The sequence below is a fragment of the Triticum aestivum genome, chromosome 3B (assembly GCF_018294505.1).
Source record: "Triticum aestivum cultivar Chinese Spring chromosome 3B, IWGSC CS RefSeq v2.1, whole genome shotgun sequence".
NCBI classification, from domain to species: domain Eukaryota; kingdom Viridiplantae; phylum Streptophyta; class Magnoliopsida; order Poales; family Poaceae; genus Triticum; species Triticum aestivum.
In genome coordinates this window covers 29,064,062-29,083,816 of record NC_057801.1, presented here as the reverse complement: position 1 = coordinate 29,083,816, position 19,755 = coordinate 29,064,062, and the positions used below count along the sequence as shown (strand labels likewise).

At 44.4% G+C, this 19,755-nt stretch overlaps 2 protein-coding genes across 2 annotated transcripts; one reads left to right on the top strand and one right to left on the bottom strand.

Annotated features, from left to right (window-relative positions):
• Nucleotides 1-1,068: 1,068 nt before the first annotated feature.
• LOC123064515 (uncharacterized) lies at nucleotides 1,069-4,693 on the top strand. Its single transcript, XM_044487981.1, has 11 exons — nucleotides 1,069-1,195; nucleotides 1,265-2,082; nucleotides 2,165-2,438; nucleotides 2,522-2,615; nucleotides 2,699-2,826; nucleotides 2,907-2,988; nucleotides 3,067-3,178; nucleotides 3,261-3,413; nucleotides 3,485-3,872; nucleotides 3,944-4,014; nucleotides 4,107-4,693. Exons 2-8 carry the CDS (start codon nucleotides 1,942-1,944, stop codon nucleotides 3,312-3,314), a joined length of 885 nt encoding a protein of 294 aa, XP_044343916.1. The 5' UTR covers nucleotides 1,069-1,195; nucleotides 1,265-1,941; the 3' UTR covers nucleotides 3,315-3,413; nucleotides 3,485-3,872; nucleotides 3,944-4,014; nucleotides 4,107-4,693.
• Nucleotides 4,694-5,950: 1,257 nt separating this feature from the next.
• Nucleotides 5,951-6,817, bottom strand: LOC123064513 (uncharacterized). Its single transcript, XM_044487980.1, has one exon. The coding sequence runs from the start codon at nucleotides 6,682-6,684 to the stop codon at nucleotides 6,178-6,180; it is 507 nt and encodes a 168-aa protein (XP_044343915.1). The 5' UTR covers nucleotides 6,685-6,817; the 3' UTR covers nucleotides 5,951-6,177.
• Between the last annotated feature and the right edge of the window lie 12,938 nt (nucleotides 6,818-19,755).

Genomic DNA, 19,755 nt, shown 5'->3' with positions numbered 1-19,755 from the left:
CAATATATCAATGAGCTCGCCTCTCAGACCTGCAACAATCAACCTCATTGCTTCCGGTTCCCAGGCAGTTTCTGGTAGACCTTCAAAACTAAGGTTTGTTCGATACTCAAGCTGGCCATATGAACACCGGGCACCATAATTCCAGCGGCAGAAAGAGATGTAGGCAGAGCCACACAACAGTTCCCGTGATAGAAGTAAAACCTCCGTGCAGAAATCATCAGAGGAAAACTTCATAAAAAAATGATAAGGTGGATAGGCTCGCTCAATTCTCACTGTACCTTGCACCCTTCCGCATCGCTCTTTGATGACACGCAGCACGTCTTCGGGCGTAACAGGGGAGTGACCGCCATGGACCGTAGCAAAAAGCACGTAGCCGTGGAACTGCCTCTCGGTCGTTCTCCGGCCGCAACTCAGGCTCGCCGCGGTGCCAGGTTTCCTCTCGAAACCAATTATTGATTCGTCTCTTGCGAACGATATCATCGATCCGGGCTCTTCCCTCACTCATGGCACTCAAAAGCTAGCTGTATGAGAAGGTCTAACGAAAGCAAAGCTTGCCAAACACAAGCTGGCCTATTCTCAATAAATAGGCGAAAGGACATGGCTTAATTGGATGGTTACAAATGCACCTACCTCTCCACAATCATCAGCGTATGTGATTAACTCACCGGACACGTCACTTTGTGCCTATACACGTGCTCACATTCTCCATAGCCACCACTGCATGGTTCATGCATATAATAATATGACTCCCATCAACTCAACTCTCCACTCCTGGATGCCCATCCACACACCCTGCAGCTCTTTAGATTATTCATGCCAGCTCATGCGACAACACACCTCTCTTCACATCGCCACGTCCAGTGCACACGTCATCACATGTAATCCATGCGTCCCTGCTCACCTCGCCACGTCTTGCCCACGTGCCAGTGCCTCCTCACCTCATTTCCACGTTTAGCCTACGCGTCGGTGTGGCCTTGCTCACCTCGCCACGTCTAGCCCAGGTGTCCATGATTTGCCGAGCTATAAAACAGCCAGACCGCATGTCCCATCAACCAGCAATACGCGACTGTTCGCGGTCATGCAAGACCAGAACCAACCAAGCGTCCCAAAAAAAAAATCTCTTACCACAGAAGCATTATTCCCAGGCGGTAGATTTCCAGACCGCGTCCCTTGAAGCACGAACTATCCAAACCAAGTAAGTACAGGTAAACAGTAAACTGCAGGTGTATCATAACTGTTCTAATTTGCACTATTTTCTTTGTAGGCTACAAGTGTGGAGTGCTCCAGATGCAGGATCCGAAACAGCCTGTGAAAATCTGAACGATATATGCTAGGACCTTATGGCGAACGCATATTCGTAAAAGATGACCAATACCCACCCGGCTTCACGCTAGAAAATCGATTGCAAATGCTGAAATGCATGCAAGGACAAGAAGGCCGTTTGATTATCAAACTCATTTCCAAGAATAAATAAATGCATTCCTTCTAACTCTGCGTGTGCCTAATTTTCGTTAAGTAAAAGTATCTATTATGCACAACCACTATCTGATAAAGTCTTACAATACCTATTATTTTCTAACTCAAAATAGGAAAAATGCCGAATGGTCTCTCCAAAAATACAGCCAGTAAATGTTTGTACGTTTAATTTAGCATGGGTATTTCGGAGTGCACGCGTCCTTGTGTGGGGCATGCATGCAAGCACTATTCTATGGATGGACACCTCCCTCTCTAGAAGGCCCACTTTTTTATATATATTTAGGTAACGCTTGCCTATTTTGTAAGCCGACACGTAGCAAGTACGTGTCTCTTTGACGGGGCATCCTGTTAATCTCTCCTACTGCTTAAACACTATAAATAAGGGAGGTTCCCTTCTTCTGCAATCAGTTCCTATAGTTACTAAACCATCAAAGCATGCTCCACGGTCTCTGAGCACACACCAAGATGGACTTGCCTCTCCTGAAAGATATCAACAAGCAATCATTTAGATGGAAAGTTATGGCCAGGATCGCAAGAGTCTGGGAGCTCAAAAGAAAAGACACAGGAACTACCTATGAGGTGGACTTCCTGCTGCTTGATCGACAGGTTGCTTTCATGCGACTCATCTTTACCTACTTACTGTAAATATGAACACTAAACCTTTGCAGTTTTTGCTTCATAAATGCAGGGTGGCACAATGGAAAGTTTGATTCCAGAGAAGAGAATGGCCCAATTTACGAAGCACATCACCGAGGGAACAATTTATACAATTGAGGACTTCAATCTATATGATGCCAAGAGCAAGTTTAGATCTTCAGATCACCCCCTCAGGGTATGTTTCACATTTCGCACTAAGCTTAAAAAAGTGGAGCCCCAACCCGTGAATTTCCCAATATTTGCCCACAACGTCAGGCCATTCTCTGTTCTGGAAGCACGTGCTGATCAGAACTTCATCTTATCAGGTGACAAATAAGATTTACATAACATTTTGTCATGCCTCCCCGTAAAATTCCATAGCCTAATATAGATCACAACTACAAAACAGATGTTATTGGAGTAATCGTGCAAGTCACAGAACTCTTGCCAGGCTCCAGCGCAAACCCTGATGAGCGCTGTCAGATCTACATCACTGATGGAAAGTATGCAAACACTATCGATCCCTGCCAGTGCACCAATCATAATCTGTTTCGTCAATAATTTTTGCTCTTCTTATTGTCTGAAGCCAGCGGGCTGTGGTGACACTTTGGGGGACACACGCCACTACTTTCAACGCCGCGGGCCTCGTGGAGAGCTCTGCCACGCAGCATATCGTTGCTCTTTTTGTAGGTGTTACAGTGAGTCACTATTCAGGTCAGCCAATGTAATGACGAGTTTTCGCCTATTCTTCCTTCCATCAACTTTGATAACATGGTACAGATCGATTTACGCAGGTTTACTCGCTTTCAAATCGACATCAGTGACCAAATTATATGTCAACATCCCAATACCAGAAATGGAGACCGTCAGACACAAGTAAACAACTCAACATTTAATTTTCTTAATGCAGCTGTATCACGTATCAGTTTCTGCCTAACATGCATAAACATACAGCGTGACAGGTATTCCATCCCAGATTGAATGGTTTGGTAACCATCGAGCAAGAAAAGAGCCGGTAGATGCAAGAATAGCAGAAATTGCTGAGCTTGAACCCAACCACATCATGGTAAGAAAATGCATCTGCTACTCCTTTACATCATTACACAAATTTGCTCATCCACGGAACAATTTTACCTCCGTCTACGTAGGACGAACGCTACAGATTTTCAATTCTTGTCACTGAAGTTATCCTATCCAAGTGACTGGTGGTACAAAAGTTGCAAAGACTGTCGAAAGAAAGTTCAAATGGAAGGCGACACGTATAAATGCTCACGTTGCATCAGCACTGTTCCTATGCCGAGGTATACCATTCAACTTTCACAGTTGGTAGTTACTCATTAATAATCCCTCCCTAAACTGCCAGAACATGCAGATACAAAATATCACTGAATGCCATCGATGCAGACGCAAAAAGGCACGAAGACTCGCCATTTGCTCGGTTCATATTTTGGGGCCAGCAGGGAGAAATCCTCACAGAAAAGCAAGTACTGATTTTAGTAGCAGAAGCCAACAGCAGGGCGGAGTATACGCCACCCGAACTGACCGGTTTGGTTGGCAAAAAATTTACTGTCATTGCAACACGTACTAGAGACTCCCTCGACGGAGAGCATATGTTCTACCAGGTAGAAAGTACCGAACCATTGTTCGAGCCAGCAAACCCAGAGAATGCTCAACCACCGACCGAAGAAACACAGGGTGAAAATGAATCACAAGACAACACGCTTGAGGCCACACCCCCGCCTTCTCCTTCTGCTGCAAAGGTATTTTTTGTGAAAACAATTTTTCACCCTTCTACATATATAGTAACCAGCTGACAAATTATTCTTGACAGGAAGAAGAAAACGACTCAACAGGCAAGAGAAGGAAACGCAACGACCACCTTTCCAATAAAAACAAAAGAGGGTGCGCACAGCTTCTCTCTCTTTACAGAAACGTACAGAGTTATCCATATGGAATTTCAAGGCTAACTAAATTTTAATATCCGATCTTTTCAGAACAAAGAAAGACCTATTCGGTCAGCAGCCAGCCCATGCTGGCACCGGCAATGCTACACGTACAAACAGTTTACAGGCTTTTACAGGTGGGTTAGTTTTTATTGGTCAACAAGTGAGCGGGACGGCCCACCCCCCTGAAAATCAGGGGGGAAGAGGTTTGTGATTGGTTGTTAGATGGAAAGAGCTTGTAAAAGCTTGTAAATCTTTGTATGTCTAGCATTTTTGCGCTGGCACCGAGTACACCGACCAGAACTAGGCACCCTGTATGGCGTAAAGCACGCGAAGAGAAGGACTAATCAACAAGACAAGGAACGGATGCATGCGAGCTTAAAAAAAAATTCAGCACCCTTTAGCTTTTCCCCTCGCGTGCAGAATAAAAAAACTTAGACTCCTCCTGCTTTTCCTGCTCTTGTGTAAAATAAGAAGGCTCTTCATGCCTTCGGTCCTGTAGCATGGAATGCGTTTAAACTGCCTTAGATTCTGTAGCATGCAATGCGCCTAGCCTGCCATGGGTCCTGTATCATACAGTGTGTTTAGACCATGTAACGTGAATAAAAATCAAGTAGCCAATGGAAGCTTTATCTCTCTTATCAAACCTCAAGTCACATCGACTGACGTGCACTTGTACTATTTTACGTAACCAACCCGCTCAACATAGCAACAAGGGTCTGCATGCAATAAGCAAAATAATGCCCCAGCTTCAGTAACTTTGTTTAAACCGCATGCACTCGTGGTGTGGCTATGAAGACACACGTCAGCAACAGACTCACACGTGTTCACACGTCCACTCATACAAGATTTTACTGTACATCCATCTCCGCTATAAAAAGGCTTCTTTCCCCCTCAGCAACTCTCACCGTGGCAACGTCCAGATGGAGCCCAATAAGTATGCCAAGCCTCTGTCCCCAAAGCCACTCTCTCCACCAGAACCATTCGTGCCCGACTACCTCGACTACCCCGATAGCTCACCTATCTCTCCCTCCTTTCCAGCCAAAAGGAAGCCCTCACCACTGATCCACCAACTTGAATCATCCGACGATGAGGAAGCCAACCCACAGACCAAGCTCAATGAAGCCTATGAAGACAAAGCCTTTCAGCAGGAAAAAGACGATGACCTCTCTTGGCTAGAAGAAATAGATCAGTTGAGAGGCCAAAGTTACCCACCAGCAAGAAGGTTCAAGGCAGGAGAGCTTCAACCACGTATGAAGAAAAGCAAGACCATCAACAAGGTGGCAAAGAAAGGTACAAGTGCTGAAGAAGCAATCGAGATCTCATCTTCCGACGACGACTACACCGACGGAAAGGAGTGAGCAACTAGCTCATCAACTAAACCAAGCGGTCCTTTGTGCACTATAAATAAAGCGCAAGGACATCTCAAGAACTAGCTCTCTTTATGACAACGATCAACTAAAGATCGACTCCGTGCACCATCTGTAGTCAGTAGCTATGTAATCCCGTCGTAGTTGTACCCCTCCTTGTACTATCCATGCATGTACTTCGCATCTTATGATCTGTCAAGAAAAGCACATGCGTCCCTCCTTTTGTTGTTATATACCTACATTTCTTCTTTTATGTTTTTATGGACAAAACACAGCAGCCAACGACGACACGCCGACGCGCTGGGACGTAGATGCCAAACACGCGTACACAACCTGGCCGCTCATAAATGACAGCTGGCCATGCGCATGCAGAACAAACAAAAGACCACCAGAACAAATAATTCCACTGCCCACCGAAAAAGCACAAATGTTTACCGGAAAGCTAAGATACACAGGCAAAAACCCTCCAGAGACAAGAGTAGAAATCTCGCATGGTTTCTCTTAAACGAAGTCCTCGGGCCAGATTACATCAAAGTCAAACCAGAAGCAGGCATGGAAGAAGTCGACTAGCATCTACACTCCAATAACAAACGACTACATAGTTAAAACATCACTGCGTTTCTCGTTCTCTAGGCAGCCAACATTAGCATGCATGCACGCGTACATGGTCGTGCATGCAGACATGTCAGAGATAGATAGATAGATAGATAGATTGATGATGGATTATAATGTGAGTCCTCAAGAGTCAACGCTCAAGAGCAGCCAAGCCTAAGCTCAAGATCCAAACCTCCTCCTCCTCCTTCGACCCCCAGCTCCAGGTCCACCACCAACGCAGCCTTCGCCGCCTTCGCGCCCGCCGCGGTAGAGAAGGAGCTGTAGACGGGCGGGGTCGCCCAGGATGTGCCGCCATAGTCGCCATCGGGGCAACGCGGCGGCGAGAAGTTGAGGTTGGGCACCCAGTCCCTATGGACAGCAGCTGGAGCTAGAGCCGCGGGGTAGGCGGAGCAGTAGTAGCGGCGGATCTTGGCCCTCTCCCAGCGGTGCACATTCATGTGACTCCCGAGCGCCTGCGCCGACCGGAACTCCCTCTTGCAGTAGCCGCACGTGTACGAAGCCGACAGCGACCTCTGCGCCGGCCACGACACGCCGCCGCCGTCGGAGGCGTAGCTCCATGCCGCGGCCGGCCTCAGCAGTAGCACCTGCCGGTGATGGTCGAGGTGGCCGCGGTCTCGTCCTCTCGCGCTGCCCCTGCTCTCCATCAAAGCTAGCTAGCTACTGGCTCCGTTTGTTTGCGGTGTATATGTGGAACTAGAGTGGCTACTGGCCACTGGCCAGTATATATGCTCCTCTCCTGCAGTGGCCACTATGTACACTGTACTTGTTTGTTTTTCCTCCTCGGACTCAGCACATGTAACAGTGGCTAGCTTGCCACAGTCACTCACATATTTGAATAAATGAGTGAAGGTGTGGAGGATGGATGGATGGACAGAGGGAAGTGACCAAGTGCACGCGGGGTCAAAGGAGCGCTCCTCTGGCCCACGGGGAAACACAATCTCAGATGTATCTGTTTCGTGGACTTCCAGCACCAACAAAACAAAAGAGGCAACAGAAGAGAAAGCTGCCGAAGCTGCTGTCTACCAGCTTTGCAATCGTCACAACATAGCCATTAATGACCACAACTACCTATAATGCTCTCGAGACAATGTACAGGAGCTGTTCAGCCGCACAGGAATGGAACAAAATCAAAGAAGAGGATGGACTACTTTGTCCTAAACAAATATTTCAAACAAATTTACCAAAAATTACAAAATAACTAAATAGCTAATTAGTACAAATGGCGCGGCGTGCCGCCGCGCACTACCCGCTAGTGTTCCAAACATGCTGGTACCGGTTTTCCGTCGATCCACCAGGGTAGTTCGTACGTAACCGTACGGGTCGGCCTCACCTCGACTAAGACATGTGACTAGTACTACCACTATCTCCGTTCAATCCATCAATTTCTTCGGCTGCCAAGTTTGATTTCGATTCCTATGAAAAGTTAAACCCCGGCCGGCCGGCCGGTCGGGATCACCTAAGGAGGCGCCACCACAAAAAGCCCAAAGATAGCACTACTATAGTTGCAACGATTGGTTAGACACAACTGATAAAGTTTTAATTTAATCGCTCACACGTAGATCATACGTAGGGGGCTACTGGCTCTTCGTCGTCGTCGACCGGGGACGGCGCGGAATTGGTTGGGTACTTGGGTAGATTGCATCGATGGCCGTCGCCCTCGGTCCCACACAGAATTTGCGGTTCCACGTGCTTTTGGTTGCACAAGTCCAAGCCATCCTATAGTGGAGTATATTTTTTTAGACCTTGTCCCTGCAGCTGGCGAGCGTACAGCGGTACTACCTCCGTCCTGGTTTATAGGTTTTTTTATAGACTAAAGATTTAGGTTCTGTTTGGCATAAGTCCTAGGACTTTTTTTAGTCCCAACTTATAAGTCCCAATTCCTTAATAAGTCCCTACCTGTTTGGTTCCTAGGACTTAACATGGACTAAAAGACCATATTACAACTATAAGTCCCTATAAGTCCCTCCTTGAGAGTCTTATTTTATAAATCCCAAATGCTCACTTTAAGTCCCTATAAGTCTCTCTTGTTTGGTTTAGATGAGACTTAAAGAGACTTATTTAAGTCCCTACATCAATAAGTCCCTGTAACCAAACACCCTCTTAACTAACAAAATGTTAATGCATGTCAAGAAAAATTATCTCATTGGATTCGTATTTGAATAACTATGTTACTCAAGCCAACGTTTAAACTAGCTACCCCCGAGGACAGAGGAGGCTGCAAAAAGGTTTGGAAATGATAATCCAGCGTGCATGGGAATGTATAGCACTATGTCCCTACCACACATCTGTATGAGAAATCATGAACGGTCGGTCACTCAACGTACACTAGCTACAGACCAAGGACTACAAGTATAGTAATACAGTACGACAGACCAGACCAGCTTTGGTTCAGACTCAATAGTTTAGGGCTAACAACTTTGTGTCGCTAACTGCCTATTGTTAATGCTAGCTTTGACAGGACTCGGGCACTCTCTGCCATTTCTTTAGTCTGACCAACAGTATGAGAAACTGAACGGGTGACTCAAAGTTTACTCGCAACTACTTTATCACAAGAGAGGTCCATGCCCCTTGTAGATTGTTGGTGCATTATTTTGATATATCGGGTTAGCACTTGACAGAGGCCACGCCCTGGTTTGTAAAATGTTAACCAGCCTGAGCTTTATTTGTTGCGTTTCGTTCCGTAGATCCATCTCAGAGCTATATATTTCACCATGGCCTAGCAGAAAGATAGTGAGATGGCCGCCATTCGTTTCTTTACAAGAAAGAAGGAAATAGGAAAACGAGTGGAAGAGGAGCAGGATGGCAAGACGTGGGGTGCAAACGAGTTGGACCGACGAGTTTCAGAAAATTAACAAGAGAAAAGAAAGCGATGGATGCCCAACAAAGTCTCCACGCGTCGTAGGACTTACATGCATGGCGATTGAGATTCCATGCGATGGCTAGAACTCAAGCTCAAGCTCAACCGCTTCCAGCAACGGCGATTATAACGACCCTGTCCCGTAGTAGAATCAGAAATCTCAGGCACCCGCCGTCGACTCGCCCAGGCCAAGACCCAAAAAATTACGCCACTGTTTAAAAATTGGACAGTGTTTGATTGATGGATGGGCCGATGAGCGGCACTATTCGTGGAGAGATCTTGACCGAGGGACGATAGACAATACAAGTCTTTGTGTCGCGACGCGCTTTGTGACCGAAGCTATGCAAAGCTCCCTTTCTCCCTCCATGTTACCCAGATCTTGTGCTTGTCCAAAGCAGGAAGCCATATCACTTTGTAATGCTTGCCGCCAATCTCCATCAGTTTACCTAGCAGAGCAGGGGCCAACGTCCCTAGCAGATACAGTACGAATTATTCTCATCGAAACAACGAAACGAGTAGCTAAATGACTGTCAGTTTCTAGGATTCCAGAACCAAGCGAGTGAAGAAACCACCACCTTTTTGTGTACCACTGCACGGATTGTTTGTTCGTCGTCCTCTTGTTCTGACAAGAGCGCTACAATTCACATCAGCTTTCGCAGCAGCTCTTGTTGTGTATGTAGAAGACTATAGGATGCAACTCAATTGTATTTCATCGGAGTCGGTTACACACTAGTAGAAAAAGGACCTAATATGAGACACATTAGTGCCGGTTCCAACGGCTAGCCGGCCATTCTCATTAGTACCGGTTCGTGGCGAACCTGTAGTACCGGTTCGTGCCACGAACCGGTACTAAAGAGAGTGGTGATAGGGTGTTGTCAGTCTGGGGCCCGTCCAGCACCTTTAGTACCGGTTCGTGGCACAAACCGGTACTAAAGGTCAACGTACATAAACCCTTCGTCCCCCCGAGCCACTCTGTTCTTCCCCTTTCCCCTCACTTCCTCTGTTCTTCCCCCTCTCTCCTCGAGCTCCTCGCAAATTTTGCCCAAAATTTATCAAGATTTGAAGGCCCCCATCCATTCAAATGATCACAAAGGTTAGCAACTTTGTCCTTTCAACTCTCAAGTCTTTTTCTCCGATATAATCATTTGTATGTTTTGAGTCGAGCTCAGGCCTATAATTTCAAGGTCGGGCTTTTATATGTAGCCTGGGCCAAGGAGTGACCAGGTCTAGGGTTGGCTGGGCTGCCCAAGTGCATACAATGAACATACTGGGAAATTATGTAGTATTATTTTGTTGCGATGATTCATTTCAGAATTGTTGGATCGACATAGGAAATAGCTCCCTAGCGAGATAGGCTTCGTTAGTTTGCAAAAAGGAAAAGGTAAAAGGAGGATAGGAGCAGGATGGCAAGATGTGCACTGCAGCTAATTGACGGGCGAGTTTCAGAAAAGAAGTGAAACGAAAACGATGGATGCCACGAATTGACGGACGAGTTTAAAAAAAAAACGTCGTAGGAATGACATGGCAATTCAGATTCCGCGCCACGACAGCGACACAGTGACATGCGATGGGAATGGGATTGAGAGCGAGCACATGATGGGCCACGCATGCACGCTCGCGCACGGTCCTCAAGCTCAACCGCTCCCACCAACGGCGATAACGACCGTGCCCCTGTCCCATAGCCACAGGAGAATCAAAAACCTGAGGCAACTGCCGTCAACTGCGCGCCCAAGCACTCCAAATACACCCACGCACACAAGACCAAAATAAGTACGCCACTGCCTCTGTTTAAGAAATGGACACTCTTTGGTTGATGGATGGGTGGATGCGCGGCATTATTCGCAGAGAGATCTTGACCCGAGGGACAATAGACAATCCAAGTCTTTGCGTCGCCACTCGCTTTGTGACCCAAGCTTTGCAAAGCCCCCTCCCTCCCTCCCTCCCTCTCTCCATGTTACCACCAAGATCTTCTGCTCGTTGAGACCACATATCTTGGTTTCCAAATATTAACACTGGCTCCATGGTGATATGACCTCGCCTGATTGGCCGGGACCAGGCCCGTGAGGGTACCACACAGGGGGGCCACAAAGTACTAATACAGCTTTGAGACCTGGGGGATCTAATATTCCAAGTCAAGGTCTTGCTCGCTCGCCCTTTCTCTGCTTCCGACGTGTAACGCGTCTCGCCCTCTCGGGCACCACGACCATCCTCCCATTATATTTCCATCCCATCCCTCTTGCCGGAAAAAAATTCTATGAGACTAGGTCTTACGGATTAGCAGGTGAGACCCATCCAGATGGATGACACGTGACATTCATAAATCACAAAGCATCCACCCCACCCCCACCTGAAATCAGGGGGGGAGGGGGGAGATTAGATACTTTGTTATTTGTGAATGCCACATGTCATCCATCACGGCGGGTCTTACCTGATTTATATGAGACCTGGTCTCATATAATTTTTTTCCCCTCTTGCCCCCCCAATGGCAGCGCTGCCAAGCAACCGCGTGAGACGCCACCAAGTTGCACCACGACGTGGACGCCGACGACGAGGACGATGAGGAGGAGGAGGTTTTTCAATTGAACGGGATTAATTACAAACAGGGCAAGATATTCTGAGATGTGGACAGGACAAGATCATCAGGACAAGATATTCTGAGATGTTCTGCTTAACTGTCTCGGCCTTTGATTGCTCCAACAAAAGGTAACATCATGTGGTGGGTCTTCTGTATTATTCCATGTTTGGTACTAGTTGACGTACCCAACGACGGGGGATTCATTCAAATATTTACAGCACAAAGTCGGTAAAACAATACTGCATATAGGATGTTACTTGAGTAGTTTTTGGCTGGTTGCATACAATATGGATAGTTTGGACGAGAGATCAGGACCACGATGACCACCTAGCTAGTGGCGGTTTAACGCGTCTTTCATGCATCACTTGTATGTATTCAAAAATAAGGAGGGGGGCCTACATGCTTAATCTAGTTTCACAAACTCAAATCACGATCCCAACCTATGATGGGCCTGCTCCCTCATATATTAATCCCTGTTTAGTAGTTGACGTACACAAAAGTGAAGACATTATCGAACACTTGGAGCATAAAATTAGCAAGACAATATATTTATAGGAGAGTTGTTATTCGAATATACTGAATATATATAGTGTGCTTTAGTTGAACTTCAAGAGTACCACCGGTATAGCAGTTGCAGATGGAGTGGACTTTGGTTATGCAGCGTATGTGTCAGTGCCGTCAGACCATCAGTTAGCCCATCTATGTCGGTTGACTAGACCATCAGTTAGTTGAATTAGTTGATTGCTGGCAATTTGTCAAGATTCTTATCTGTCCTAGTTTTGAAAGTTTTCACGCATTGAGACATTCTTGACAATTTCTGCCTCAATTTCCCGTCTTTGCTGCGGTTGTACATCATTTCGGTTTTTTTTTCTCCTTTTGTTTGGCTTTCGCAGGTCGTCACAATCCAAATCCTAGATAGCCTAATGTTTGTTTGTCAATTTAGTCAGCTTAATATTGAGCTAATTTGTGTTTGCTTACAAAAAATAATTTCTTTGGCACATATGATTAAATGTCAATATTTAGTACTCGTTTCGTCTAGCCCCGTGTATACCCCATAATTGGCCCTCATTCCTGATAATATTTAGTGCTCGTGTCATCTAGCCCGTGTATCCTTTTCCTCGGGTTATTACGGTCATACGTGTCAATGAGCAACAGAAGTGAAACATATGAGGCTCGTCGATGCGTGCGATCGTGGTATTTTGAGAGAGAGAGAGAGAGAGAGAGAGAGAGAGAGAGAGAGAGAGAGAGATAACAATTAGTTGTGTATCCTTTTTGTCGAGTTATTACGGTCATACGTGTCAATGAGCAACATAAGTGAAACATATGAGGCTCGTCGATGCGTGCGATTGTGGTATCTTGAGAGAGAGAGACACACACACACACACACACACACACACACAGAGAGAGAGAGAGCGCTCATCGCAGATAACAATTAGGACACACTCATAGATGCCTAACTTCTTGTGTATCCTTTATTCTCGAGTTATTATGGTCATACGTGTCAATGAGCAACAGAAGTAAAGCATATGAGGCTCGTCGATGCATGCGATCGTGGTATCTTGAGAGAGAGGGAGAGAGAGGGGGGGGGGGAGAGAAAGGGAGCCCTCATCACTGATAACAATTAGGCCTCACTCATAGATGCCTAACTTCTTGTGTATCCTTTTTCTCGGGTTATTATGGTCATACGTGTCAATGAGCAACGGAAGTGAAACATATGAGGCTCGTTGGTTCGTGTGATCGTGCTATCTTGAGAGAGAGAGAGAGAGAGAGAGAGAGAGAGCGAGCGAGAGAGAGAGAGAGAGAGAGGAGAGCCCTCATCGCTGATAACAATTAGGCCTCACTCATAGATGCCTAACTTCTTGTGTATCCTTTTTCTCGGGTTATTACGGTCATACGTGTCAATGAGCAACATAAAGCATATGAGGCTCGTCGATGCGTGTTCGTGGTATCTTGAGAGAGAGAGAGAGCCCATCACTGATAACAATTTGGCCTCACTCATAGATGCCTAACTTCTTGTGTATCCTTTTTCTCGGGTTATTATGGTCACACGTGTCAATGAGCAATGAAAGTGAAACATATGAGGCTCGTCAGTGTGTGTGATCATGGTAGAGAGAGAGAGAGAGGGGGAGAGAGAGAGAGAGGGAGGGAGAGATTCACCAAGATTTATTGACATGTATTTCAACTCCACATTGTGAGGCTTATCGACAAATGTTTTGATTTCACTTGTTGCTCATTGACACGAGTCCTCATGATAACTCGAGGGAATAACATATATGATGTTCATGTGAAAGCATGTCATAGCCAATTGCGCAACGAGCCATTCATAAATGCATTATGTGCTCGTGACAAGAAATATGAGTCCATGTCTTACATGTCTTGTCATGGCCAATAAATGTTCATGACAAGACATATGAGTCCATGCCTCACATGTCTAGTCATGACAATATATATGAACACATTAAAGTCACTGAATGCCCACAACATCTAGACCTCACATGTTTTGTCATGACCAATAAATGTTCATGACAAAACATATGATTTAATGTCTCACATGTCTTGTCGAATCTCCTATGTCTAGTCATGACACTATATGAAAGCATTAAAGTCAATGAGCGCTCGTAGCATCTAGACCTCACATGACTTGCCATAAGTGGTCCATGTGAGGTCTAGATACTATGGGTACTCACTACTTCAATGCTCATAATAACCTCAATATATTCCCTAAATAGACCAATCAATGTGTGCTACACCTTGCTCGGGTCTCCAAGTCTCAAGAACTCTAGAGCATCGATATAGAAGTTTGGGTGTTTGTAGGTAATTGATCTCCCACTGGATTTTTCCCAGAGTTATCGCTATAGAAGTTGATCTCATCCATCTCTTTTATGATGTGCTTTATCAATATTTCCATAATACCAACATAATCCATGACCTAGACATGAATCTGGACCAAATTATTAAACAAAACTACATTTTTGAAAGAAGTTTTTCCCCTTATGGCACAAGTGTTACCTTCAGCATGTGGCAGCAGAGCACACTGCCCAAATTCACAATCAAACTCCTCTCTCTTTTCAGTCCATGGAACACCATAAACTACCATGCTCCATTTCTCCATGCGTCGTTAGATCAAAAGGTGACCTCATGACAGACCTACCTTGTAAACATAATAATAATTAGTCAGCCTTCATATATTTTCCAACATGTCTTGCCAGGTATTATTCTTCTGCGGATTTTTCATTAAATTAAAATATATACAAAAGAGAGCAATGAACAGTTTAATTAATCCCAGCTTTTGGAAAATCCAGGGTAATTAAGAGATTCTAAATCAAATATGCTTCAATCAACTAACTAAAAGCTTCTTTGTGCTTGACTTTTGTTCTGAGAATGACCAACTTCAAGTATTTGCTAAGAGCAACTTTCCAGAACTGATTGGAAGGAGTTTTTGTTTCAAAAATCTTTGAGTTCCTCTGAATCCAGATGTGCCAATAGGACAGGGTGATGATATCTGTTGCAAAATTAGAAGGGAATACCTCTGCCAAGTTCATGAGCACATGAATAACACAAATCCCCCTCTTTCTATTACTTGCAAACAAATCCCAGCACTGAAGCACAAATGGGCAATCCCAAAAGAGGTGGATGGCAGGTCCTTCATAGTTTAAATCACATAGCTCACATCTGTATCTAGGTAAATGGAAACTCTTCCTCTGGAGAAGATTCCTGGTGTTCACCCTATCATAGAAAAGAAGCAAGGTAAAAATCTTGTATCTCAATTGCACTTTTCCAAATTCTTCTAAAGAAATGGTGTGCCTCATTATGCTGATGGAGCCGGTGATACATTCTGATAGAGGAGAAGCTAGCAGAGCTCCATAGGTAAGACCAACTATCTCTAGAATTACCGAGTTTTGATGGAAATATGCCGTAGAGGAAATAATAAAATGTTTATCATCGTATTTCCTTAATCATGATAAAGGTTTATTATTCATGCTAGAATTGTATTGATCGGAAACTTAAATACATGTGTGAATACATAAGCAAATATTGTGTCCCTTGTGAGCCTCTACTAGACTAGCTCGTTGATCAAAGATGGTTAAGGTTTCCTAACCATAGACATCTGTCATTTGATGATGGTATCACATCATTAGTAGAATGATGTGATGGACAAGAACCATCCATTAGCTTAGCATAATGATTGTTTAATTTATTGCTATTGCTTTATTCATGTCAAATACATATTCCTTCGACTATGAGATTATGCAACTCCCGAATACCGGAGGAATGCCTTGTGTGCTATCAAACATCACAACGTAACTGGGTGATCATAAATATGCTCTACATGTATCTTTGAAGGTGTTTGTTTTGTTGACATAGATCAAGATAAGGATTTGTCACTCCGAGTATCGGAGAGGTATCTGTGGGCCCTCTCGGTAATACACATCATAAGAAGTCTTGCAAGCAAATGACTAATGAGTTAGCTACGAGATGATGTATTACGAAACAAGTAAAGAGACTTGCTGGTAATGAGATTGAACTAGGTATAGAGATACCGGTGATCGAATCTCGTGCAAGTAACATACGGATGGACAAAGGGAATTATGTATGTTGTTCATAACGGTTCGATCGATAAAGATCTTTGTAGAATATGCAGGAACCAATATGGGCATCTAGGTTCTGCTACTGGTTATTGACCGGAGAGGTGTCTCGGTCATATCTACATAGTTCTCGAACCCGTAGGGTTCGCACACTTAATGTTCGTTGACGACATAGTGTTATATGAGTTATATGATTTGGTGACCGAATGTTGTTTGGAGTCCCGGATGAGATCACGGACATGACGAGGAGTCTCGAAATGGTCGAGAGGTAAAGATTGATATATATGACAATGGTACCCGGACACCGGAATAGTTTCAGAGTGCACCGGGTAGTCGTCGGATCACCGGAAGGGGTTCCAGGAGGCCTCGAGAGGTCTATGGGCCTAATGGGCTAAGGAGAGGCACACACCAGCCCACAAGGGGACTGGCATGCCCTCTCCCTGGCCGCTGGCCCTAGAAGAAGGAAAGGAGGGTGCGCCATGTCCTCCTGCCTTCCCCTCCTTGTGGAAGAAAGGAAAGGGGGGGGGGCACCTCCTCCTTCCTTCCCCTTGGCGCCAAAATAAGGAAGGGGTGCAGCCTAGGGCAGGAGCCCAAGTAGGATTCGGCCCTACTTGGGGCGCCCCTTGGCCTCTCCCCTCTCCCCCCCATACACACACACACACAACCGGTCTATTCTGCTAATATTAGCAGAATAACTATTCTGATAACACTTCCGGACTGCACGTTCAAGGCAAGTGCACGTCATTGTTTGAACCAAGTGTGCTGCACTACACAGACGAGTGAACTTCGCGTCAAAAAACCTGCACACTGTGTTTTTGGTACTCTTTTTGCTCTAGTTTTTTAACCGTTTATCGGCACGACGCGTGTAATATACCGATGAGAAGCTATGGATTAGGGCGCGAGTGAGAAGTAGATAAGGCCCGGTGAAGAAGTTCATCATCCCTTGCAATGCAAAACTTACTTACAGTCAAAATTAAAAAGACCTGTGTCTGACCCGTTTTTTTTTCTGAACTTTATTATGTGGGATTGCTATAGGTGTTTATTCTAAGCTTTAATACTTATTTGTAAATATTTTGCCAAATAGATTAAGAAGACTTGTGCCTAGGCCCTTTCTTTTTTGAAATTTATTATGTGTGATTGCTATAGTTGTTTGTACTAAGCTTTCATACTTATTTGTAATTATTTTGTCAAATCACGACCATAGATATTATATCGTGGTAAATTTCAAATTGCTTTTGTGATAATTTTTTTTTCAGAACAAACATCTTAAAACATATTTAAATCAGATCCACTTAAATGCTAGAAAAAAAGAAGCGACTGAATACATGTCTACTTGGATTAACCAGTGACATTGCTTTAAAGATGCATTTGTATATTCATATCCTTAAATATCTTAGTATGGATTTGTAGAGTCTATGGCATAGAAAGTATCTTGATAGTGGTGTCTTTATGATTATATGTGCACAACTAGAAAGATGTAGAGTGCACAAGATATTTACGAGGAACTTGCTATGATGCTATCTAGCAGTTGGCGAGTGCGGTGTTTTGGTGCCCAGACTCATCCGCACCTAATCAGAAAAAAAATAAAACGATACTAGGAAAATTTAAAGAAACATTTTTTGTGCGGTGCACAATTTGATGCGTGAGGTCGCTCCAATTTTTAGATCATTTGAACATCTGAACGGCTCTCATGAAAAGAGCAAATCGGGTCAGAACGGTGCGTAGTAATAGGGTTTTCGATGCTCGGTCGTCCGTGTTCATGAGGCGAATCTGGAAGCAGTGTCGAAAAGTCGTCGGCCCGTCAGATGAGTGTTCGCTTCACCAGCACGCCTTGCACTATCACGGTACTGCTCTAGATGCTCTACCTGTTAAACGCGATGAGTGGAGGACCTGCGGGAAAGTGCGCGAGAGAGAAGTAGATGGGGGTTGGTGAACTAGAGCCCTGTGTTCAGAGTGCTAATGGCTGCCTGCAATACGTAATTTATTTACAGATAGAATTAATAAAACCTGTGCTTGACCCAATTCTTTTTTGAACTTTAATATGCGTAATTGCTATAGGTATATATCTTTCTGATTTATGAGTTGATCATCAGAGGGGGCGGTGCATAGCAATACATTTTCCGGTGCTCCATCATAGGTGTTCAAGAGACGAACCTGCGAGAAATGCAGTGAAGACGCCTTGCACTATAGTGGTACTGCCTTAGATGCTCTACGCGCTAGACGCCATGAATGGGGGGGGGGGATGCCGAGAGCATGCCAGAGAAGAGAGATCGAACACGAGAAAGAAGAAGCGACTGGCAATAAGTCTTGGGTCCACCCTATCAATCCAAGGGAGAACTGTTCAGTTGAGTGTACCATCCAAAGATTTGGAATTTAAGTTTTTCGCTCTTATTACATTTTTCGAGGATATATAGCAACTATTCAGTTGCCTTAGCCCACAGGCGTGGATGCTAACTAATTTTGTTTTGGAAAAGAAAGTGACTCTTTATTTAAATAATTAATAGGTTGTCCTCTAAAATGTATGATTGGTATTCTTGGTGTCCTCTTTATTTAAATAATTAAGTTTGGTTGTTTTTAAGTGCCTTAGCTGAATAAAATGGTATTTTTGGTATTGTGTTGCTTCATTGTCTATGCAGGTCGATGCTGTGTTAATTCATTGTCTTTGTAGGTTTTGTTTTTTGTTAAATTTTTTAATTGAGGATAAGTACAGAGTACATATGGTCATTATAAGGAATGTAATGTATGAAGAAAATGTTCATTGTTTGTACTTTCGTATTCAAATTTAGAGAGATTTGCTCTATTTTAATTTCCTTCTACGTATTGAATTATATTCTTGATTTACTATGAAATTTTTCGTTCATAGTAAATAGTTGAAGTTAGGCTGGATCAAAAAATAATATGTGTGTGCTTGCAACCTGTTTTGTTTTTGCTTCCAGACCATATGGTTGAGTTTCTCTTTTTTTTAAAGCATTTTCTGTTTACTATAGTTTACAGATTCAACCAGCCTATCTAACTTCAGCCGTCCGTTCTGATACGGCCCATAAGGTCCAGCTTTTGTTGGCCCATGTACACCATGCATGCATTCGAATTATAGACTATGTGGTGATTTCTGATCCTCAAAAAAGAAAAATGTGGTGATTTCTTTTTAGCAATTTATATGATTACACTGGCTTACACTATTTAGCTTAGCAATTGTGTACGTCTGCCAATATATAGCAAACTTGCATTTATTTATAACACATACACAAGGTTACAATTCTAAAAAGTAGAATTAAAAATATATAGTTTTTTTATTTCCTCACGACAGCGACAACTTAAACATTACATAACCAAACCACGCGTCGCCTGTACGTATCTGGTCATGTCCAGCCCACGCGCAAGCATGCTTTCACTCACCTCGCCAGGCCAAACCTGCCTACCTTGCCTTGCCCAGATTGAACACTGATGTACTTGTGCCTACCTGACCAATTAATTCACTGTAACACAACTGTAGCTACCTGACCAGTTAGTACACTGTAGCGCTGCTGTAGCTGTCCCTCTTTGCGTCACTGTAGCTGACGTGTAGCTGGGATTCTATGGCAAACAGTTGGCCTACCCCCTCTATCATGTCTTCTGGAGATTAAAATAGGCATGCATGTTCGTCCGTAAAAAGGAGGAAGCGGCATTGCTTGTGGGGCCAGTAATGGCGGAAGCTGAC

What these genes read in the sequence shown, in the direction of transcription:
- LOC123064515 (XM_044487981.1), top strand. Translation starts at nt 1,942, where the DNA reads ATGGACTTGCCTCTCCTGAAAGATATCAACAAGCAATCATTTAGATGG. An exon ending in TCAGAACTTCATCTTATCAG is followed by an intron (nt 2,439 to 2,521) that starts GTGACAAATAAG and finishes ACTACAAAACAG; the next exon opens with ATGTTATTGGAGTAATCGTG. An exon ending in TTGAACCCAACCACATCATG is followed by an intron (nt 3,179 to 3,260) that starts GTAAGAAAATGC and finishes CCGTCTACGTAG; the next exon opens with GACGAACGCTACAGATTTTC.
- LOC123064513 (XM_044487980.1), bottom strand. Translation starts at nt 6,684, where the DNA reads ATGGAGAGCAGGGGCAGCGCGAGAGGACGAGACCGCGGCCACCTCGAC.